The 25,230-nt window shown below is 41.9% G+C and overlaps 2 protein-coding genes across 2 annotated transcripts; one reads left to right on the forward strand and one right to left on the reverse strand.

The window, feature by feature from the left end:
• Positions 1-7,977: 7,977 nt before the first annotated feature.
• LOC144533853 (uncharacterized) lies at positions 7,978-23,646 on the forward strand. Its single transcript, XM_078275420.1, has 11 exons — positions 7,978-8,232; positions 10,118-10,240; positions 10,464-10,633; positions 16,736-16,791; positions 16,928-17,066; positions 17,269-17,396; positions 19,834-19,969; positions 20,629-20,806; positions 20,982-21,065; positions 21,803-22,088; positions 22,179-23,646. The coding sequence occupies exons 1-11, from the start codon at positions 7,978-7,980 to the stop codon at positions 22,967-22,969; spliced, it is 2,346 nt and encodes a 781-aa protein (XP_078131546.1). The 3' UTR covers positions 22,970-23,646.
• LOC144533319 (uncharacterized) lies at positions 12,607-14,846 on the reverse strand. Its single transcript, XM_078274600.1, has 5 exons — positions 13,948-14,846; positions 13,813-13,868; positions 13,551-13,736; positions 12,733-13,385; positions 12,607-12,655 (listed from the first exon to the last, which is right to left on the reverse strand). The coding sequence occupies exons 1-4, from the start codon at positions 13,971-13,973 to the stop codon at positions 12,769-12,771; spliced, it is 885 nt and encodes a 294-aa protein (XP_078130726.1). The 5' UTR covers positions 13,974-14,846; the 3' UTR covers positions 12,607-12,655; positions 12,733-12,768.
• Positions 23,647-25,230: the final 1,584 nt, after the last annotated feature.

Here is a 25,230-nt window from a genome sequence, read left to right on the forward strand (position 1 = left end):
CTGTTAGAATTCATATTATGGCAAGAACCAATCAGCTAAGTAAAGAGAAACGAGTGGCCATCATTACTTTAAGAAATGAAGGTCAGTCAATGTCAGCGAAAACTTTGAATGTGTCCCCAAAAACCATCAAGCGCTACAACGAAACTGGCTCACATGAGGACCGCCCCAGGAAAGGAAGACCAAGGGTCACCTCTGCTGCTGAGGATAAGTTCATCCGAGTCACCAGCCTCAGAAATCGCAAGTTAACAGCAGCTCAGATTAGAGACCAGATGAATACCACACAGAGTTCTAGCAGCAGACACATCTCTAGAACAACTGTTAAGAGGATACTGTGCGAATCAGGCCTTCGTGGTCAAATAGCTGCTAGGAAACCACTGCTAAGGAGAGGCAACAAGCAGAAGAGATTTGTTTGGGCCACACAAGGAATGGACATTAGACCAGTGGAGATCTGTGCTTTGGTCTGATGAGTCCAAATTTGAGATCTTTGGTTCCAACCGCCGTGTCTTTGTGCGACACAGAAAAGGTGAACGGATGGATTCTACATGCCTGGTTCCCACCGTGAAGCATGGAGGAGGAGGTGTGATGGTGTGGGGGTGCTTTGCTGGTGACACTGTTGGGGATTTATTCAAAATTGAAGGCATACTGAACCAGCATGGCTACCACAGCATCCTGCAGCGCCATCCCATCCGGTTTGCGTTTAGTTGGACCATCATTTATTTTTCAACAGGACAATGACCCCAAACACACCTCCAAGCTGTGTAAGGGCTATTTGACCTAGAAGGAGAGTGATGGAGTGCTGCTCCAGATGACCTGGCCTCCACAGTCACCAGACCTGAACCCAATCGAGATGGTTTGGGGTGAGCTGGACCGCAGAGTGAAGGCAAAAGGGCCAACAAGTGCTAAGCATCTCTGGGAACTCCTTCAAGACTGTTGGAAAACCATTTCAGATGACTACCTCTTGAAGCTCATCAAGAGAATGCCAAGAGTGTGCAAAGCAGTAATCAGAGCAAAGGGTGGCTACTTTGAAGAAACTAGAATATAAGACATGTTTTCAGTTATTTCACACTTTTTTGTTAAGTACATAATTCCACATGTGTTTATTCATAGTTTTGATGCCTTCAGTGAGAATCTACAATGTAAATAGTCAGCCACTCGTTTCTCTTTACTTAGCTGATTGGTTCTTGCCATAATATGAATTCTAACAGTTGTCCAATAGGGCTGTTGGCTGTGTATCAACCTGACTTCTGCACAACACAACTGATGGTCCCAACCCCATTAATAAGGCAAAAAATCCCACTAATTAACCCTGACAAGGCACACCTGTGAAGTGAAAACCATTTCAGGTGACTACCTCATGAAGCTCATTGAGAGAACACCAAGGGTTTGCAGCGCTATCAAAAAAGCAAAGGGTGGCTACTTTGAGGAATCTAAAATATAAGACCTATTTAAGAGTTAAGAGTTATTTCACACTTTTTTGTTAAGTACATAATTCCACATGTGTTTATTCATAGTTTTGATGCCTTCAGTGAGAATCTACAATGTAAATAGTCATGAAAATAAAGAAAACGCATTGAATGAGAAGGTGTGTCCAAACTTTTGGCCTGTACTGTATGCCCGTTGATCACGCCTCGTGTGCAGTAGAAAATACAGAGCAGACTCCCCAGACTAATGTTCAATCTTAAAAGATTGAGCTTGGTCTGGTGATAGCCAAGACTACCAATGACATGGATTCATACATCACATACCTAATTAGGAACCAATCCTGTCAACTTGCGGGGTGGGGGTTTCCATATAATTAGCATAACTCTACAACGAAACAAGGGGTATCAGAGGAGAATCCAGGTGCAGCTACGTATTGGAATTTTCAAATTAAGTTTCACTAATTTCCAAAAGATGGCAGTATATCATTATGCAACAACGTGAGAATGTGAACACACTGACATCGTAGCAGATATTATTATGTTTCACAACCAAGAACGCTGTGTTAACCACTGCCAGATACAAGCCAAATAACAGATGCAAATTACGTTACATACCATTCTGATATGTCTGCTAGTCAACGATTTTGGTGCACAACAGACTCAAAACATGTATGACTGAAACTCAATGTTTCCTCTCACGCTAAGCCGTCTTGATGTGCACTGCTCCTTCACCGGTCAACCAAGCGCAAATAGCACAACTTCTGATCCAGAATTTCAGAATGAGTACATGTGCTTACAGCCCCTTTTCATGTTTTTTTTTCCTTCTTTTTTACTTGGGAAAACATGTGTGGAGGGGGACTATATCTGTGCATGTGTGTATGTATTAGTTTAGGGTTTGCGTAATGCCAACAATCTTTCATCTTTGTCTTTGAATGTCTTAAACTCAGTATGTGGGAATTGCAGTTAAAGGTGCCCTGCCACACAAAACCATTTTGACTTGTCTTTTTTAAAATATGTTAGGTCCATATGTGTTTGTGTTATGTCGTGAATATGAAAATGAACTGCTACCTCCTCTGTCAGCTCTAGCCACTGAAAAGAAATAAGCGGAGAAATCAGGCCAATTACAAAAGCTGGTCAGTCTGACGTGGTGTTGCCTGAGCTCACTACTATTCATGAGCTCACCCTGTTGCGCTGGGTAAAGGATGCTGATAGCCAGGCTCTCATTGGCTAGCTATTAGCCAATCAGTCAAGCAGCTTAGCTCATTAAATATTAATGAGAACTGGCACAAATCTTTCTGCAGGCTTTCTATACCATGCTAAAATGGCTTGAAACAAGGTAACCAAGGCATTTTTCCACATCATGTCCATGATAGAACTTCAGACATGTATTTTTTAATACATTCTAGGACATGTTGAATTCACTTATTGAAAGCCGCTTTGGATTGCTAAATGATATGTAATGTAACGTAATGTAATGTACTTCCTGGTACGTGTGCAGCGTGTCCATATAGCAGCAGAGACTGTCCTTTAAACAGAATGTAGTTTTGTGTCTTCACTCATAGTAACATTCAGTCAGTCCCTTTCAAGTAATGGTTTCAGACTGTTCGGGGACACAGAATATTTGCTACTGAACCCCAAGAAAACTACAGCAGAATAATACATATATAATGCTATAGACCTATTATAGGTTATTTTTGCAGTAATTACATCTCAAATTTGCTGCGTCTTCCCTCATTACTCCCTGCCACGAACTGAAGTACAATCGAGGTAACTAGTACAATCGAGGTAACTAGTCTGTTATCACCACCTTTCAGCATTCAGCAGTACATGAACTCTGTGTGAGGCTACTGAGAGGTCTATCTGCAATTTTCTTTTATTTAGTAAGTAACCACAATAAAACGCAAAACAAATGGTCAAAACAGTTGGAAACCCCTGCATTAAAGCAATCTGAATGAAAACATAGTTTTCATATGCATATTGTGAAAATTTGTTTTTTCATTTTTCTGACGAAAAAGCTCAAATGTCTAGTAAAACATTTGAAGAAGGGGAAAGAAGAAGCCAATGTTAGAGAGTCAGTGCGGCTCATTCACTGAGACTGTGAAGAGTTATAACTCTCATTAAACACTCTAACTGGCTACAAAGTACGACTGTAAAGTACATCATGCTGTGGCACCAGAAAGATCTTATTTTAACATTTAGCTTCTTGCTCTCTTTTTGGTATGAAAACAAAAGGGTAGGATGGAGAAATGAAAGAAACAGAGAGAGTGAGAGAGATGGTGAGAGGGGTGGGGGTCGACTGTGTCTGTTCTAGTGTGGTTTTGGGGAGTTATTTGGTGTTAAAATATGCCTTAATGGTTGCTGGGGATCCATTTATTACAGGCAGGAAGCAGAAGGGGGTTTCTCTTCTCATTTAATGTGACCGCTGAGGAGGTCGCCAAGTCCTGCAGGCAAGCCAGCATTCCTCTGCAACACACACACACACACACACACACACACACACACACACATATACACGGCTATGTATATATGTATGCGTGGAAATGATGCTTATGTATGCATGTATGTGTAGATGCAAAGACACATAATCTCAAAAACATACACACATCGCAGTGCTTTTAGAAACATTTATGTATGCATAAAAGCACACACACAAAAGTACACTGTGGTCTCTGGCAGTGAGAATGACCTTTTCTGAACCATGAAACACACACACACACACACACACACACACACACACAGAAATGCCTCTGCAAAACATTTAAGCATGCATGGCAGTGCCAAGGTTATATAAAAAGCCTCTTGAGGTCTTATTAATTCCCATTTGTTTTTTAGTTGTGAAGCTCGGTTTCTCTCCTTCTCACTCATCCTGTCTCTCTCTATAGTTGGTCACTCACTTTCTGTCCCCCATCCGTCACTTTGTCAGGCACAGTCACAGCACGCCGTTTCCTCTCTCTGCAGTCACACTTTCTTTCCTGCTTTCTTTCTTTCCTCCTCTGTGTCCGACCAATACAGGGCCATATGCAGCTTGACACCCTTCCCCTGCATTAGGGAGGGTGTGTTAACACCTCCTCCCACACACACATGCCAGGGCCTTAAGACCCGTTTATGAAGTGTAGGACTCCTGGCATATGAGCGCACATACACACATGAGGAAGAAGAAGAAGAAAGAGATTAAGATGTGAGATTTGATTTGTGTAGGAAAATTACTGATTTTCTTGAAAGGGGTTTGGTTGAATGTTTTCACAGCATTTTGGATTCTACTGATGTGAAACCACTAATGGCGGGCTGCTCCTGTGTTTTGCGGCTCATTTCAGAATTTTCTGGAAAAACTGTTGATACCGGCGTACAGTATGGGTGTGTTTTATATTTATGTGTCTATTTTGTCGTTATGGCGTAGACAGTTTGGATCTGAGTTGGTCAATGTTGCTGATTGCATGTCATAAAGACTTTTTAAAATGCTGGCATGGTCACCTAAAGGGAGAAAAGTGGTCGACAAAGTGTTTTGATTGTGATTTCACCGAGTTTAACGGCGCCTGAGTGCACACAAAAGAGAATTTTTTATTTTAACAGTTATGGCTGCTGCTACTGTGTGTGTGTGTGTGTGTGTGTGTGTGTGTGTGTGTGTGTGTGTGTGTGTGTGTGTGTGTGTGTGTGTGTGTGTGTGTGTGTCTGTGTTCTGAAGGCCAAATCAATTTATACAGTATCAACATGTTTAAAACAAAACTAGGTAACTCTAGAAGCTTCACTTGGCTACTACAGTACCTCAGTTAAAGGTTGTGTAAGGTTGCGTGTGTTTGAGTGTGTGTGGGTATATTGGGTTACATGGCGGATATAAGGCTCTATCCCTCCTTTCATCAGCTGAGTGAGGAAGAATCGAGCAGCAATCTGACCCTGACGTGTGCGCACACACACGCATGCACTTCAATACAAACAGCAAAGCAGACATGCTTCAATGCCGGCCATCACTCATCAGCACAAAACCTCACTGCTGCTTTCCATTGATCACCACTATCATAACACTGCCTCTGTGGCTCTGATCTCCAGTGTTATTTCCTCCAGTTTGGTTTTTACTCTAAATAATTGTGTAAACTTATCATTAAAGTAAAATCATGGAGACCATAACAGGCTTTGAATCAGATTGAATGTCATAAAGGCAGCAGATATCCGCCCAGTTGAGGGGATGCTAAGAAAGACACTGAATCCCCAACAGCTGCAAGGGTGCCGATCTGTTGTTGACCCCGACCTCTGACCTCTCTGGGCCAAACAAAACATAACTACCTTGCTGAGGTCAACAATGATGGTAGTAGTTGTAAAGGTAGTATGGATAGGGACTTTTTTATCTTTATGAATTTGTTTGATCCTTGATAAGCCAAAAACTCATTTTGTAATGAGCATATTAACTATTATTTGAGATTGTATAGGCAAAAGCTACTTTAATTAGATGCAATTAGAGATTTTAAACGAATAGTTCTACATTTTGGGAAATGTGCTTTTATTTTTTATTTTTGCTGAGAGCTAGATGGTCATGATCATCTAACCCTTGGCAAGAAAGTGAATAAGTGTATTTTGCCAAAATTTCCATGTACTTTATTTAACTGCTCCTTAACGCAGATATCTAATCACATGGCAGCTAATCAATGCATTAAGGCATGTAGACATGCTCAAGACAATCTGATGAAGTTCAAACCAAGCATCAGTATGGGAAAGAAAGGTGATTTAAGTGACTTCTAATGTGGCATGGTTGTTGGTGCCACATGGGCTGGTTTGAGTATTTCACAAGCTGCTGTTCTACTGGGATTTTCACGTACAACCATCTCTAGGGTTTACAGAGAATGGTCCGAAAAAGAGAAAACATTGAGTGAGCAGCAGTTCTCTGGGCAAAAATGCCTTGTTGATGGCAGAGTTCAGAGGAGAATGGCCAGACTGGTTCAAGCTAATAAGAAAAGGCAATAGTAGCTCAAATAACCTCTCGTAACAAGCGACGTATGCAGCAGAGCATCTCTGAACGCACATGTCGAACCCTGAAGCAGATGGGCTAAGAAGCAGGAAAGAGCTAAGGAAACTGAGTACAATTGGCACGGCCTCTCCAAAATTGGACAATGGAAGATTGGAAAAAAGTTGCCTGGTCTGAGTCTCGATTTTTGCAGTGACATTCAGATGGTAGAGTCAGAATTTAGCATAAACAACATGAAAGCATGGATCCATCCTGCCTTGTATCAACTGTTCAGGCTGGCGGTGGTGTACTATTGTGGGGGATATTTTCTTGGCACACTTTGGGCCCCTTAGTACCAATTGAGCATCGTTTAACTGCCACGGCCTACCTGAGTATTCATGCTGACCATGTCCATCCTTTTATGATCACAGTGTACCCATCTTCTAATGGCAATACTTCCAGCAGGATAATGCTCCATGTTACATAGCTCAAATTATCCCAAATAGGTTTAATGAACATGACAACGAGTTCACTGTACTCAACTGGCCTCCACAGTCACCAGATCTCTATCCAGTAGAGCACCTTTGGGATGTGGTAGAACGAGAGATTCGCATCATGGATGTGCAGCTGACAAATCTGCAGCAACTGCATGATGCTATCATGTCAATGTGGACCAACATCTCTGAGGAATGTTTTCAGCACCAATGTTGAATATACACCGTGAATAATGAAAGGAGTTCTGAAGGTAAAAGGGAGTCCAACCCGGTACGAGCAAGGTGTACTTAATAAGATAGATAGATCTCAAGCTGATGAAAAAAATAAAATTCCTGGGTCCAGATTTTTAGGCTTTCAAAGCTTCACACATTAGTGTTACATAGCAACCCTGAACTGTCCTCACAGTGTGAAGAAATGACCTGATTGTGTCAGTGAGAAACTGAAATGTATCCCAAGGGAGTAAAGTAAGAGAGTTTGAAGAGTTACTGTGTAACTGTGAGTATCTGTGTACCTTAGTGTGTGCGAAGGAGAGGAGGAAGGGGGGTAATTACGGTGTAGAATGTCCTCCTCATCACTGGAGCTGACCTAAGAACACAACAGTTAATCATTCACTAACCGGCAGAGAGAGACTGAGTGAGAGAAGGAGAGAGAAGCCAGTGTTGCATGCCGCACAGTTGGATTGTAAGAGAGACACTTCGAAATACCTGCGTTTGTTAAAAGGTAACATAACAGAGGAAGGAAAACGGAGTCTTCCATCAGACAGTCTGGACTTAAGGATATACTTACCTGAGAGTGGAAGGATAACAAATCTGCATCTGAGGACACGCACCTGCTCCTGAAGAAGGATTTTTTTCAGCAGCATTCTCCTTTCCTCAATTAACCTGTGTGTGTGTGTGTGTGTGTGTGTGTGTGTGTGTGTGTGTGTGTGTGTGTGTGTGTGTGTGTGTGTGTGTTTGTTAGTATGTTTGTTCTGGGTGGACTGTCCTGTTTTTGGATTTGATTGTGTGTGTGTGTGTGTGTGTGTGTGTGTGTGTGTGTGTGTGTGTGTGTGTGTGTGTGTGTGTGTGTGTGTGTGTGTGTGTGAGAGTGTGAGAGAGGCGGCCACATGGGGCCCTGGCCCTGTCCGGGATGCCAGCTGCAGCTTTGAAACCCACTCCGGAGGACATGGTGGCAGAGGGAGGGGGCGAAGGAGTCACGTCCCAGTGGGAAGCCTCGGGGCCGGGCCGGGAGAGGCTGCCTCTGCCTTCACTGAAGGTCTCCAGGGAGCTGCTGCGAAGCTTTCCCCACTCCAAACGAGTGGGATCCTATCTGGTGGGGAAAATGATCAACAAGGGATCGTTTGCCAAAGTGATGGAGGGGCTGCACATCGGCACGGGGGAAAAGGTCAGTGCTTTCTCCCTGAATTGAGAATAAGAGTGAGGAGACATGAAGAGACATGCCTAAGACTGCACGGGTGGCAAGAAAAAGATCACACACATACAAGATTATGATTACATAGTTACAACTGGTACACTTGTAACTGATTATTATACTCACTTATGTTGGAAGAAGGCAGTGGCCTATTATTATTGTTGTTATGTGTACAAAAACACAGTCAGACCTATGTGTAATTACTTTATTTCACAAGCATGACTCTAACAGGGATTTTACAGTTTACAGTGTTTCTGCTAAATATATCTGGACTTCAAAAATAAGCTAATTCATGCAGTTCAGTGCAGACAAATCAAATGCCATGTAAACATGATTACAAGGCTGCAGTTATGATTTATGTTCCGATTTATGTTATGTATGTGATGTAAATAAGTCTCTAAAAAAGTCATAAAGTCTATGTTCAGACAAAATATACATAGTGTTGCCCTAAACATGTCCTGGTTTAAAAATAAATTGAAATATTCTTCCAAATAGGCTAAAAGACCACCATGCTAATGTTTATTAGTATATTATATTCAGTCTATTTTGGGATATTGTGGCTCTAAACTGTGAATATATGAGTATGCAACTTTATTTAGTGGAGGCAGGGCATGTTTAACTTTCTTTCACCGGTCAGTGAGTCTCTGACCCCGGCTCAGATGTACCTGACCTGGTTGCTATAGTAATGACCAAACTCATCTCCCGGGGTGTTTGCTCCTCTTAACCGTTGTTACCCTCTGCAGGTACAAGAACTGTGGAGGTGAAGTGTGCAAATATGCAAACACAGTAGACCTTTTAATTTTGAATAAAATGACAGAACACCACATATAATTATACGATATGTATATAGCTTTTTACACACAATATTAATGTAATATAAAGTGAAAATAAACTTAAACATAAACTAGATCATACGAACAATTTACTGTCATTCACACCCAAGTGTTTACTTGGTTAGTTATCTACATACTACAGTCATCTGATCAAGCTGACTCATTCACAATATATATCACCTTTAGGAATTGTATTACCTGTCCAGGCAAAGTGCTCCCCCCCCCCTCCCCATCATCATTAGCTTGAGAGAAAATTGGTTGAGAACACAAATAGTTGCCAAGTTAGTCAAGACTTAAAACTCCTAGTACTGAGAGCAATGATTAACATAATAAAAGTTGACTTCCTTATTATTTGACAGTGCAGTGAGATTCTGGAAAAAAAAGTCTTCATTACACAGGATGGGTTTTCTTACTGTTTGCTATTTTCCAGCACCGTCAGGGTCATTTAGAAGCTAAATAGGGGCTTGTGACTGAATTGCCGATGGTTCAATTGTGTGAATGAGTGGAGCAATACACTTTACTTCCTTAACTACTACTATGTAAGTGTCCTTGAGCAAGGCTCTGAAGCCACACCGACTGGAACATCTACCAGTAGTAGAGGACTGTGGTTATGCTGGTCATCTCTCAGAGTTAGTGTGTGGTTCTGTTTATGTTCACATGGGAACAAGTAGATTACCCAATTTGGAAACAGAATTTTTTTTTTTAAGATTATATTTTTGGGCATTTTTAGGCCTCCATTGACAGGACAGCTTAAGACAGAAAAGGCTAGAGAGAGGGGGAACAACATGCAGCAAAGGGCCGCAGGTCAGAACCGAACCCGCAGCCACTGCAGTAAGGACTGAGCCTTTGTTCATGGGGCACACTCTCAATCACGTGAGCTACCCAGGTACCCCTGGAAACAGACTTTTAATAAAAAAAGAAGCAAAGACTTTCCTTTGATAAATCAGATTTAAAAAACATAACTTTTGCATGTGTGCACGTCTGTGTGTGTCTGTGTGGGTGTGTGTGTGGGTGTGTTTGTTTAGGTGGCCATTAAGGTGATCGACAAGAAGAAAGCGCGGCAGGATTCCTATGTGCTGAAGAACATGAAGAGAGAACCTCGAATTCATCAGATGGTCCGACATCCTCACATCGTAGTACTGCTGGAGGTAGAAAAATAAAAACACACCAACACTCACATTCAGAAATGATCAGAAATGCATAAACAGCCCAAATTAAGTAATGGAGTCTAACAACATTACACCTTTTTGAATGTACCATTAACGATTAAGTATGTTCAATGTAGACTGTAATTAAAAGTATGTCATTTATCTGCCGCTGTTGAATAAGCTTGGTCCAATTAATATGCACTTAAATAACTGTGTGTGTCAGACTCTGGAGACAGAGAACAGCTACTACATGGCCATGGAGCTCTGTGCTGGAGGAGACCTGATGGACAGGATCTGTGAGAGGAAGAGACTGGAGGAGAGGGAGGTGCGGCGCTACACTCGTCAGATCCTCTCTGCAGTGGAACACCTGCACAAACACGGCATTGTACACAGGTGACAGGATACAGTCACATGATATGCAGTACTTCTATTAGAGACATCTGTCTCATACTGAGTTGGTTACCCTGACTTTTTGCATGGAATGCTGCTTTTCTTTATTTAGTTTCCTTGGTCTCTTTTGTTCTTGTGCTAAGACCTTATAAACGTACCTCTTAAAATAATTAATTGAAACAGATATACAGCATTCTACCCATTTGCACCAAGTACTGTACTAGACTCTGTAAAGGAGACAAGTGCAGATCAAGTTTTGGCCTGTGGATGGCCTGCTATGTGAAGGGGCATGGAAATAACTTTTTTTTGGTTTATCATCCAGAGAGTGGAGTAGTTGTGCTGAAATTATTAATCAGTTAACCTACAAGTAATGGATTAATTCTGATTACTAATTCATTAATTAATGCCATTTAAAGTGGACATATGCTTTTTCGTATTTTCTGTCACATCGGATTTTCATGTTAAATGTGGCCAAAACCTTAAATAACAAGGTAAATGTATTTTAGAAAAATCCCTGTGAGCTCAAACGTTCAGATTCCCAATTGTCATGAATGCGCTTTGTTCTACTCTCTGCTAAGTGTTATGCAACTCTAAGCCGGCCTGCTATGATTGGTCATCTGCTCCAGGTAGGCAGGACTGAAGTGTTTTTTTACTACACTACTGCTGTAGTGTTAACGTTGTCGCATGTAGCTACATGCTAACAGCAGTAAAATGTAATCTTGGCTGCCAGTGTTATTTTCTCCCCAATTCCAGGTCACTTTACTGGTTATGTAGTATTTGACTAAAAAGCCTTTATCTACGATTGACTGTAGAAAGTGCTGCTATATTCTGTGTCCACTGCTAACTATAGTAACTACATGCTAACGACATTAAAAGTTGTCATCTTGGCTGCTAATTTGTTATATTCTCCCCAATTTTAGGTTGCATTCCTGCTGAAGCATGTCCGATTGGGGTAGGGTTTGGTTCAGAAGTCTTTATATGTGATTTGATGGTAGAAAGTGTTGCGTCGTTCCATTACAATCTAATGTTAGACTAGTGCTAAATATTAAGTAGCTGCATGCTCTAGCGAGATGGCTGTAATCTTGGCAGCCAATGCTGGTCATTTCTCCCCAATTTTGGGATCAAATTACTGCTGGGACATGGCCTGTTGTGTATTTGGTTTAGAAGCCTTTATTGGTGATTTTAACAGTACAAAGCCCTGCTCTATACACACACACACACCTTTGCCTACTGCAGAGTATATAGCAGCTATTAGCGTAACAGCAGAGGCTGCGGCAGAGCTCAGCTTCCAGGCACACTTGGCCAATCAGAGCAGACTGGGCTTTGTCGGGAGGGGGGGGGCTTAAGAGACATGGGCTCCTACAGAACATCTCGTACAAGAGGGTGACAGGCGCAGCAGCAATGGGCAGTATGAGTTTTAACATCAAGCATGTTCTACTACAAACAATACAAGTAACCTTAAAATGCTATACAATAGTTGCCATATTGTCATTTATAGACTAGTGTAATTGAAACTGAAAGTATTTTAGGGTCGGTCATGAAAAAAAAAAACTCTGCAGTTTCTCCACTAGTAATCAATTTGAAATAAATGCTTGAGTCTCTGCTGGTTGGATTATACAAACCAGAAATTACCTGTTGGAGAGCTTTAGTGCTCAAGGGTAGATGCATTGCCAAGCCAACCGATTTCTAGTATTTGACCGGCTGTGGTGGCACTTGCTTATGCATTTATTAGAATAGCGTCAAGCTACAAGTGTCATGCCAGAACTTGCTTCAGCAGTAGACTGAGTTATTTGGAGCATAGCATAGTTTTGCCATTATGGAGGTGGTTTTTGGCAATGTTTGGTAGTTCTATGGCCAGATTATTGTAAATGGCTGTCAAATTCTGGAATATTGACTGTCAAACCCTGCACCCAGTTAGACCTTTGGCTACATGAGTATTGCATCGTGAGTAAAGATTGAAAACCAGGGCAAACATGAAAGTTAAGCCTTTTTATTGACAAATCTACAGATACACTTTTAGCCAACCTGAAAGACAGGAAAGGAAACCTGTTAATAATCTCAAACTCTGAAAATATCCTGCTAACTGAAGCACAGAACAGTACCTTTCACATGAATGATCTCGGCTCTCCCCGGCGTTGTCAGCCCAGCTGCGAGTAAGAACCTTGTACACCAACTCCACTGTAGAGCTGCTGTTGTCCAGTCGCTGCGCCACTCTGACCATGACTAGCGCTCCCAATACTCGCCTGCCTGACGGTCCGATGTTTAGAAGGGATGTTCTCGGCCTGCTGAGTGCTGGGATAGTTGTCCTTTGTATAGCGAGCTTCCGCCCAGCTGTCCCTCCCCTGCTCTAAGCTGTTGCTGGTGTAAGTATACGTGCCTGGAGGATACTGGCCAGTCAGGAACATGTAGTCATAGTAAGGATAAGGATAAGGATATGGGTAAGGATAAGGGGCCAGGCCTGATAGCACAGGTCCACCATTAAAGCCTTGTGGAGGTGGTGCAGCATAAATAACAGGAGGTGGTGGTAAGGAACCTTGCTCTTCGGTCTCAGATTCAGAGTTGCCTTGCTCAAAGCTTTTTTGTTCCTGGATCAGTTCGCCTGCCCGGTACTGTGGAAGAGAAGCGTCAGGCTGGCTCACAATGCTAAGGCCAAGTGGTTGAGGGACAGATCCACTGGAGGCAAACTGCTGAGTGCTAGGTCCTGTGGATGCTCCAGCAGAAAAGGGACTGGGAGGTGCAACATCCCAGGAAATCCCTAGGAGCAGAAGTGAGTGATGTTAGCAAGTAGAATAAGGCAATGAAGTCAACAGCAAGGTCCCTTTCCTAAACACGAGCATTCACTACCCACATCAGTTCAGACATTTAGAGACTGACAGCTCAAGTTTAGCTAGTTTAGTTAAATCACATTAGCATTAGTTACCTTGTTTAGAGGCAGGGGGAGCTGGGCCTGCAGAGCCTTGAGCATATCCTGGAGGTGCTGGTGCATTCTGAAAACTGGACTGAGCTGGATTTGAGACAGTTTTAGAGGCAGCCCAAAAATGAGAAGGGGCAAATCCATCAGAAAGCAACAGCCAGTTAGAGCCAGCAGAAGCAGGGTTTGCACCAACTGTGGAAGTACAGATAATCAGGAAAGGCTTTTAAACAATTAAACTTTTAAAATGTGGACAGTAATGATACTTTACCTTGCTTCATAGGGTAACTGTAACTCAAACCAGTCAGCAGAACAAGGAGCAAAGCCCTATTGAGAAGCAGACAAAGCATAAGTACAACTATTTAACACAAATCAGTCAAAACATCAAAAACAAAGTGGCACTCACCCTGACATGCACCAAACAGCCATCATGTTGAATGAACAGCTCAGGTGCCACTGGGAGCCTGTGAAAGGTTTATAAGTGCTACAGGTGACCTGCCCTGACCAATCAGAACATAGCCAGTTAACGACACACAGCTGCTAGCAATTGAATCCTGATTAAGGTGGATCAGAACTGGTCCAGTTGTCTAATTTTCTTCAAATGTTACGTTGCACGTTCTGGAACCGAAAAGTCAGTTTCCCATCTCAGGGTAAATCAACTCAGAGTTCAGGGTTAGACTCAGAATTTGTTAAACCTCCTTTCTTAAACGGGCCCTTCATTTTCTTCAAATGTTATCTTGCACATAGATATTAGGTTGTGTAAGGATTGTAATCTAAAGCACCTAAGTGCTTTCTTTGTCACAGATGTTTGTTCTGGTGTTTCTCTTTTTCATTGAACATTCCTAAGCAGTATCCAGATGTATTTTTTTGTAGGGCTGTCAAAATAATTTCGATTAATTAATCTAACGCGTTAAAAAAAAATAACGCAGATTAATCCATTCCATATTGACGTAGCCACCATTGGACTGTAAAATGAAGGAGGGAAACGAGAATGTGCTGCCTGGATTAATTGGAACATTTACTTGTAAAAAATCTTCTTCCTGCCAACCCTGGCTACCGAAATCTGGTGCCACTGATATGTCTGCACTTCTCTCTGCTGCTCTGAAACAGACGATACAGGCAACACAAACACCGCTGCACGTGACGCTAGTTAACACTATACTCAACAGCAGCTAACGTTAGCCTACCGTTAGCTAGTAGCTGGATTAAACACGGTTAAAATGCTGACAGCTAACGCTAAACGGTGTAAAGTTTGACTGTTTTACTGTAGAGGATTCAACACCGGTATGTAACAATCTGCAGCTGCCGTCGGAGAAACAACACAGACGGTGCGTTCATTGAAACTGGTAAACTACAGCCTCGGCTCGTGGTGCATTTGAAGTTATTGTAAATGTCCTTTTCCCATCTTGTGTTTGTTTTTGTCGTTCAACAGTAATTTACTAGTGAAATAAATTATTGTTATACATTATTATTAAATCATTTAATTTTGACCATATGGCCTTAGTATCCTTTTTTTTTTCCTTTTCTTTTTTTACTTTCTTAAAAAGTATCGGTTCAGGCACCATTAATTATGTATGCGATTAATTTTGATTAATTAATCACAGAGTATGTAATTAATTAGATTACATTTTTTTATTGATTGACAGCCCTAATTTTTTGTATTTCTGAACGGTTAGAAATGGGTTATTTTCTGTCATATGTTGTCTTACCTTGAGCTATTTGGCCCAATCAGAGATAGTAAGTAAGTAAAAATAAGAGAGGCGCTCTTATCATTTTCTTAAAATATCACTGTCCAGAGCTAAATTTACCTTCCAACAGTAGCTGTTTGTTGCATAGTAGATGTTAAGGTCAGGCTTTGTAGATTCACACACACATATCCACACTTCAGAGCACGCACGCAAAAAACACACACACACACACACACACACACAACACACACACACACAGAGTAGTTTGTAGGACATTAACAACCTACAGAAGAGGACATGCTGCAAGAAAGGCAACATATACATAGTGCAGTGTGGGAGCTGAGTGTTATTTTAGTGGCATTTTAGTATGTGTAGGTGTTAGACACCCAAAACTTGCTTACACACACAGTTACTCTGCAACCACACACAAGATGCACAGCGCTGGGCTTTGGTTTAAGACCTTGGCTCCTCTGAAGGTGGGAATGTGATTACCAGGCAATGACCTCATCACCCTGCGCCGGCGCCATGATTCACACATCATCACAACATCATGGACTTCCTCTCTAATGAAGTCCCTCAACGATGGCGCTCTCAACCCTTCAATAGCACCTCTCTCCGTGTCTCTCTCACACACACACACACACACACACACACACACACACACACACACACACTCTCTCCACCACAGTCCCACACAGAGATGATTAAACTGGAAATAAATGGAAAATTTGCACGTAAATGCACCTCCTATACCACCCACATCCAGTAGGTTTACCGCACACATTTTCTCCTTTATGACAATGTCTGCTCTTTCTCTTTCTTGCCCTTTTTCCCTCTTTCTTCCTCTGTCTGTCTTTGAACTTTATTCGGGTTGTGTGAGCAGTGATTTCTGCATTTTTGAGACCCGGAGTGTCTGCTGGTTAGATGAACGCAGATGAAAGGAACATGGCTGATTCCCAGGCTATAGTTTATAGGGGAGCTCTTTCTCCCTCCTGACCACAGATTTTCATTTAGCTGGTGGTGTGGTTGGTGGTGAGGCTGGGGTACTTTTAGGGGAGTGAGGCAACTTTCCCAGGTGAACAATGACATACTACTGTGACAGAGAAGAGCGAGTCAAGTAGAGCTTTCACTTCATTCGGAAATGTTCAGTTTGACTTGAGTTGTCCAAAACAAACTTATATCCCAAATTACCACTAACTGTTCATCCTGAGCTGTACCCAAACCCAAATTTAGTTTGGGTTTTTCTTAGCTTCTGTGGGTCAAGTCAGGTCCCATTTCATCTGGTTGTCCATAAATACACAGACGAAGCTTAGTAAGGCCAAACACACTACAAGAGTTCTTAAATTGAACAACCGCTACAGTGTCAGTCAATTTAAGTGCTCCAAAATAGTAATCTGCGAGGGAAAAATCCATTTAGAAATTCCTGTAGGATTAAGGACAGAGCTCATGAAAATACTAAAGTGAACTTAGTGACCAAACTGCTCTCTATTTTCTTTTCTTCTGCAGAGATTTAAAGATTGAAAACTTCCTGCTGGATGAACATAACAACATAAAGATTGTGGGTATGTTGACATTCCTGCTTTCTCCAATCACATCTGACTGACATTGTTGTCACAGATCAGCATTGCAGAACCTTTCTTAGCTATCTAGTGCATCTGTGCATGTGCTCCACTGATAAAATGATAATGTTTCACACAGACTTTGGCCTGAGTAACACTCTGAAGACTGAATCGTTGTCTCTGGAGCTCCTCAACACCCAGTGTGGAAGTCCTGCCTACGCAGCTCCTGAGCTACTGGCTCACAGGAAGTATGGACCCAAAGTGGACGTCTGGTCTGTGTAAGTGATAAAGTCTCAGTGTGTGAGGAGGCCTCCTGTCCGGCCATCATAGCTGAGTTTTTCTGTGGTGTTATTTACTGTTTGAAACAAATGACTGGATGCATTACTGTGTATGCATATTGTAAATGTGTTCTTCTTCACATTTTGCTTGTGTGTGTGTGTGTGTGTGTGTGTGTGTGTGTGTGTGTGTGCGTGCGCGCAGAGGTGTGAGTATGTTTGCCATGCTGACAGGGACTCTGCCCTTCACTGTTGAGCCTTTCAACATCAAACACCTGCACCAGAAGATGGTCAACGGCGAGATCAGCAGCATCCCCGGTGACGTCAGCAAAGGTAACTCCACATTTCACCTGAAGGGCTTCTTCACTGTAAAAAAAAAAAGTTATGTTATTCCTGTAGACTGTCAAGCAATGCTTTATTGAACTGCCAGATTTTTTTGAACGGGGTTTGGCGGGATGTTCAGTGTCAAAGCGCTGTTCAAGTAATGCAGTAAACCAAGTTAGCCCTTTCAAGCTAATGTGTGCTAACTACGCTAACCACGGATTGGAAAAGTGCAACATTTTCTGCAGACTCTAGCTTTATATCAAACAAAAGCCAGAGACTATATTGCATTAAGTTGCTGTGACCTGTACATTCACATTCAGACTCACCCTGGGTCCAGGTCCACAGCTGCCTGTACCGGAAAACCGCATGAAAGCGAGGAGCGCTCACTCTGCAGCGACCAAAAATGTCCCCAAAGAACATAACACACTGACTAACAAAAAACATGACTACTCAACTCAAAGAATCTCAGTCGACTGAGGGGTATTGGACTGATGATTTGAATTTTGAACTTTCAGTGGACAGCCCTAGTTAAAGGGCTAAATAGGCTACTTGCAAGAAATTACATGAAACAAAACATTAGAAATAGCAGCTCCCCGCGACCCGACCCCGGATAAGCGGATGAAGATGGATGGATGGAAAACATTAGAAATATTGCCAAATGTGGTATATATTAAATTAGCAAAAACATATAAACCAAATATCAAAGACTATTAAAAAGCTGTCCATCACACTGATAGAAGTTCCATTTGTAAAAGTCTTCCTTATAGTTACACATTCAGCACTTGAGTACTCTGAGCCATACACAGGTAAGATCTAAATTGTATGTGATCTCATAAACATGTATTCATGTTAATCATGAGAAATATTTGTTCAGCTTTGACTCTTTGCGAACACATACTGGAATCCAGAGAGGTCTCTACAGACCACAGAGTCTGTCAGCAGACAGAGAATTGAAGGAAAACATTTTTCACTTATTTCTAACTTATTCCACTTCTTCTGCAACAAGTACAGTGGCCTTAAGGTCTCTCTTTCTCTCTGCTTTATTTTGGGCTCTCTCACACACTGTCACCCCATTACACTCTGTCATGGCGCCATGTCACCACAAACAAACATAGCTCCTGTTACTGTGGGGAAAACCAGCACGGCTCTAAACCTCTGAAACTGTGACAAGGTTGGATTAGTGGCTGTATCGCTGCCACGGGCGGGCATCTTAGACGTCGAGATTAACTTGCTGACTTTATCCTGCCTACAAATGGGGTTGTTTTCCTCTTCTTTCAAGCTCTGCTTCACTTTCTTCCATCTTCTTTTTCTTCTGCCATAGTACATTTTGTCAGACTAGTCCATTTGTAATTATATTTGCTCATTCATTTGATGTCTTTTCCCCACTTTTTGTCAATTTTCTGTTTTTTATTTCTGTTTATCTTCAACACAGTTTTTTAGACTTGTATCACTGCAAACAAACTGAGTGTCTTCAGAAGGTATTATTCCCACATGTTTATAGATTAAAATCAACAAATGGTGCAGTTGACACTGACTGAGAGAACTGATAGTAGCAAATCGAATGGAGCAGTCTTGGCTTATATATCTGTGAATTTGGCATCCAGTCCTGTTCGAATCCACCTGCTCCTTCAGACAGGGGAGCTTATCAGGAATCCACCAGATCCCTCATCTGGCGTTAAACTATCAACCCTGCTTGGCTGTCACACGACAGATCCATGTCACAGGCTGATAGGTTGAATTGGTTGTCCTGAAGGGAAATCCTGCCTCTCTCCATGCTGTCGTCTCTGATACTGTTTCAGTGTCACAATGAGTGACATCAGTCTGGCAGTCGTTTGCAACGTTGGCTCTTTTAATTTGGTCCCTTTTAGCCAGGCAAGAATAGTACAAACTTAGCATGTATTTTAATGAAAAAACATCCTACATGCATGGTTGGTGGTCTGATCTCAAACTTCACCAAAGAGCATGCCAGAGTGCCCTTTAGAGCCTTGCATGGCCACCAGTGTGTGGGGGGAATATGAGGCATGGTGAAGCACTTTATTATTCAGTACGGTCCATTTAGCATAACCTCTTCCATGCAGTTGTTGACCATCAGTTTCTTGAGCTTAGAATGCAAACTGTTACTGTGTGGTCTTGACTGATGTCCATGTAGGCTACCCATGATGAATGCTAACAAACTATGTTCAGATGTCAGCTATTTATGCTAGCTAGTGCTAAGATGATTATAGCATTTAAACCGGCAATAAAACCTGGCGAATGTAAGTCACCCTCCTCTGTTTTTGGGGCTGGGCAGGTCAGGATACAGGGTATTTATTGGACAAAAATGGCAGTTATAGAGCAGTAAAAGTGTACCAAAACAGTAAAGTTGCGAGCTGGAGGCTAAAACTCTCTTAAAATTCAGAAGATAAAGAAAACATGTTGCACTGCTTCATCTGTGCTCCTGCTTCAGGTGCGGTGGCATTTGTATTGTCTCTCCTGGAGCCAGACCCAGCTAAGAGACCGAGTGTCAGCGCTGCGATGGAGGAGAGATGGATCAACGAGGGATACGCCAAGAAACCACTACACACACTCTCTTATAAAAACAGGTAGAGATCTACTGTGTGACTACAATTTGACACATTGACTACAAACACAACCTAAGCCAACACGAACATATTTTCCTTGTAAGCAGATGTAATAAATTGACATACTTTTAATAATTTAGCAGAAGTTACCAATTGTATATATTGTTAAAATGTTCTTGTTAAAAATCACATTTTTCTAAATATATCTAAACATCACAGGAAAAACTATGTTTTCAAATTTGCTATAGTATGTCTGTTTGTACCATGAGAGCACAGTTAGACACAAAACTTTCCTCAGGGGAAAGTTCTGCCGCAAACATTACAATGTTGAAAAAATAACCAAGAGAAATGAAAGTTTTATAATAAAATGAATTTTTTTGTGGTCTGTTGGGTAACAGCTTTGTGTATTATAGCATGACTAAAAGGCTTTCATCACTTCACGCAGTGTGGAAATGCAATCATGTATGGCTCCTCTGGGCAACATTACATTTTCTGAAATCCACTTTCTGAAAACCGTTCTAGCTCGGTTCTGCTCACAGTTGAAAATCATCAAACCAAAATCCTTCAGTTACTGATCCTAGTTCCTTACCAACTAATCCTTAATGGCTCCTAACATTTCTGTCTGCTTCACACTTCTTCTATCTTTGTAACTGTTTTCCCATCCCACTCTCTTCTTCCAGGTTGTGCCCAGAGGATCTCAACTCGTCTGTGCTGGCCTACATGAAAGAGACGCTGGGGTACTCCCTCTCCGAAATCATACACACACTCACCATCAACCGACCCTCCGCCATCATGGCCTCCTATCACCTGCTGCTCAACAAACTCAGCAGGAGCCAGAAGGGAGCCAAGGCCAGCAAGGTTTACACCTCATTTTTAAGCATATACACACACATACACACACATGCACACATACACACACAAGTATGTCAGGGTCACGGTACTAAAAAGTGAATAAATAAATAACATAATCAATAACAATCATTCTCAAGTTCTGCTGTGAAGTTTTAACAACTAAAAATGATTGATTTGGCAGAAGCTAGAGAGCAATGACTGGAGTCTTCCAAGCAAGAATACATGGAGAGAGAGGCATACCACTGAATCAAAGACCCAGGAACAGGTAATTTTGTCAATAACATCATAAGCACAAACACAGTAATCATTTAAATATGTAAGTAATAGTATTCTATTAAAGGATAAGGATTTTTATTGTCAACTAATCCCAAAGTAGACTAAAAACCAACAATGATGTAATCCATATTTTTTCGGCTTTACATACTCACCCCCAAGCCCATTTGTTCCTTTGAAGGCATACATCTAAAAAAAAAAAAAAAAAAATTCATTCAGACACTGTATATAGTTTTATTTACAAAATAAAAAGTAATTTCCTCAAACAGCTGGGAACCGTAAACTTTAGCAGATGTTACTTAAACAAGGAGGAAATGGTGCATTTGCTGGGCACTATTTTAGGCTGTGGATTAATAGACATTTGGTGCACGAGTCAGTATTTACAGGAAGGATGTAGGATTGAAAAGAAACTACAGCTCCCTTGTTCATGGTAATGCAGGAAGATGCCAACCAGTGCAATGGTGTGGCTCACTGATGTGTTTTTACTGCAGAGACACTCAATTAACAGAACATCCAAGTAAAATTAAATCAATAACAGCGGCGAATACCCAATTAAGGTTAAACCGTTAAAACTCTGGATCTTCTGCTATATATAAACGTAGATGGAAGAATGGAGCTGATGTGGCTGCAAGTGTTGTGGTTGTATAAGAAAGAGTCACTTGTCTTTGGTAGCCTTTGTTAAGAAATCATTCTTGGGCCTTCTGATAACTAATCACTGCTTGTTTTTAGAATGAACCACCCAATCAAAAAAGCTCAAAGCAGTCCAGCAGGCCTCTGAGAGCCCAACAGACAACTATATGTCAGAGCAACAGGAAGAGGCCCGAGGACCTGCACAGAAAGGACCACAGAGAGAACGCAGAGAACCGTCCTCCATCTCCATCTCTACCCCAGCTTCCTCTCTCTGCCTCCCCCTCAATCCCCCCTCGCCTTCCCTCACCCTCTCTCGCTCCTGTGTCTGCAGAGGACGAGGAGATCCCCACCACCTTGGACACCAGAGAGACGCTGTTTCCTGAAGGTATGGATTTATACAGAAACAAAAAGCTGCACACATCCACGTTACAGTGTGTGACATACTAGACTGTATCTGTATGTTTATGTGTTTCAGTGTCAGTGTTCAGGGACCGGGAGCTCGTCCATCTTCCTCCTCCTAAAAGCTCTGCGTCTCAACTCTGTGACTCCGCCCCTTGCCAAGTCCCCTTGCCCGCTGAGCCGATCAGAGACAGCAGCACGTCGAGGCTGATCCGACACGCACACCTGCTCAGGACAACTCAATCAGACGGGGCGGCAGACCCTGGGTCAGACTGCTTCCATGACAACCGCCACCAAGACGACCACTCTCATCACCTGAGCATCAACGAGCGTCTGGAGAAGCTGCAGACATTTTATTCCTCAGAGAAGAACGGCATCTCTCCCAGAATGCTCCTGGAGGCCGACGCACATGCCACACACTCCCCAGACAGAGACCACTTGGGTACCATGGAGACGACACAGACGTCACCCTCTGCCCCATTGCCCCGCCTGCGCAACGTGGGGCTAAAAGACGGTCGAGGCAGTAAGATGACATGGTTGACCCGACCTGGGCCCCCAGGACTCCTGGTGAACAGGTCCAAACCCCCCGCCTTCCCCTCGCAGAGACAACATACTTTGGTCATTAAGAGCCTCAGGCAGGAGAGGGGCAAGAGAAGGGATCTGTCGGCAGCAGCAGCAGGAGGAGGAGGAGGAGGAGGAGGGGACAGAGGGACAGCAGGAGGAGGGCTGAATGGAGCAAAGAGGAACTCAGTTCAGTTACGTTCATCTCTCCAGCATCGGGCGGCGGACCTGAATCTACCGCTGCTTCCTGCAGCCCTGCAGGGGAAGACAGATAGGAAGAACCAGCTACACAGCATGGACTACTGATACATATATGTCAGGACACAATAGAGAGGCAGTGATAGTGGCCAGAAAAAGGTGTGAATAGAAGATAGAACTGAGGTTTGTGATATATTTAGAAGGCAGATTAGCAATGAAGAAATATTGACCTGTGTTGAAACAGTGGCAATATAAAGGTGAATGAAAGACAAGAAGGATTAGGTGTGGATGGTGTTAAAATACTGAGTAAAGCTAGTGCAGTAGTTGAGAACATGTGCATGGATATTTTGAGGAACAGGTGTAAACGGCAGCTGGAAAAAAATGCTAAAACTATTATTGTCCACTGTTCCATTCATGCCTTGCTCACCAACTGGACTCTTTCCCAAACAAACAACATACAGTATGCATCCTTTTTATGCTGCAGTGCCAAAAAAATCTAACTCTAAGCTCACCAATTTACTGTAAATTTAGCCTTTGGTAGCAAGGCTTTGGTCTAACTACTGTTAACCATTTTCCTCTGACATTTCATGTTCATCTCCACCCATCACAATGTGAAGTGCAGAATGCACACAGGCGTATGGTTCTATTTGTATTTACTGTACTTAAATACATTTTGTACTAACATTGAAAGTCAAAGTAAAAAAGTCTCAACTCTACCTTAACTTCTGGTTATGCGTCTTTGTGGCAATTTTTTTGCAAAGTTATTGCTCTATTAACAACACATTAAGGCAAATACAGAAAAGTAACCAAATGGCTGCTGGCACTAAAGGCTCATTTGGGCTTTAGGACTTCCCTGTTAAGTAAGTTAACACAGCTATGTTTTACTACAATAAAAGGTTGATTTCACACATCAACACATCACAAAATCAGGTGAAATGTTATTTTATTTCATTTATTTATTGACGCACATTAATCAGCATTTCTCTAAATGTGCCGGTGTTAGCCTGCCGGCTGATATTCAACTTATTTGTCAATATGTTCTTCAACCAAAGACATGATAACCAAAAAAAAGTTATGAATGGACCTTCCTACTAACTGACTGTCGTGAACTTGAATGAGAGCTTTTTACCACTGATACATCAGATAGTCTCAAGGCAATTTCAGCTTGTTAGTGATGAAACCATAGTATCTATCACCTGCTAAATGTCATTGTGTTCACATAAAATCATTTTACAGTATTGAAGCACTAGCTTATTGAGAAGAAACTAGCGTTAGCATTGGCAGCTTTTCTAAATTAGGCTCCATCAGTACTTTGACTCCGAGTTATTAGGAACTGGGTAACTATTCATTAGAAATTCATTTTTGGTTTGTTCCTAGCTAGATTGATAACTCGGCATTTTGTTATTGTTAGTGCTACCACAACTATTTGTTTGGTGAACTGCTGACTCTTCTCAAGTTAAAATGTAGTTTTTGTTAGTATGGACAAAGAACAAAATAACTACAGTCAAATCATGGCAGTACTCTGAACTTGGAAACAATTTTGACACCTTCAAATTACATTTTAACAGTCTTTACCAATCTACAACCAAAACACAGGTGTTGTACTTGACAAAACCAATTCTTAACTAAACTACTGTGAGTATGTCAGTTGTGCTTGCAGAAAGTATGTCATACTACTGCAAAATTCAATCAATCTTTCCCCCAAATCTCTGACAAGCGTCTTCTCTCTCATTCACCTTATGTCTCTGCACTCTTCTTTCACTGTCTCTGGGTCATTAATATTCAGGTGTACTGCAAAGATGTGGAGGAATCTGGTTGCTGCTTGGCGGGGCTCTTCATGGCTGCTAAATAATTAAGGGGATGTTACCTGATAGTGTGTGTGTGTGTGTGTGTGTGTGTGTGTGTGTGTGTTGGGTTATACCGTAGGTTCTGCCTGTGCCCAATGAGGACAGATTGAACCCACTGAGGTGGATATATCCCCCACTCTAGTTACCTATCTGGCTACTTAACAGTGATATGAACCAGTAAGCTCTGACACTGTATCAGACAAATACACTCATTCACACTACACAATGGCAATACACGAATGGTCAATTTGCCAAAGTTAAGTAAGCCTAAATAAATACAGGGGGGCTTGTTCTTACACAAAAGTAATCCAGAAACCAATTAAGGCAATTTTAGCTTAATCCTGTGATATAAGCTCTTTAAATACATAACATACACTGATGCAGGGGGCCAACCAATTATTTTCTTTTTAAAAAAGCTTGTTTTGAATGCTGTAGATTTTTGGTAGTCTAAACCAGCATCCACTATCCTCCCTGAGCTCAGTCCGACTGAATCTCTCTAGAACATTTGTGTATGAATGGGAC

This window comes from Sander vitreus, chromosome 18 (genome assembly GCF_031162955.1).
Source record: "Sander vitreus isolate 19-12246 chromosome 18, sanVit1, whole genome shotgun sequence".
Taxonomy (NCBI): Eukaryota; Metazoa; Chordata; class Actinopteri; order Perciformes; family Percidae; genus Sander; species Sander vitreus.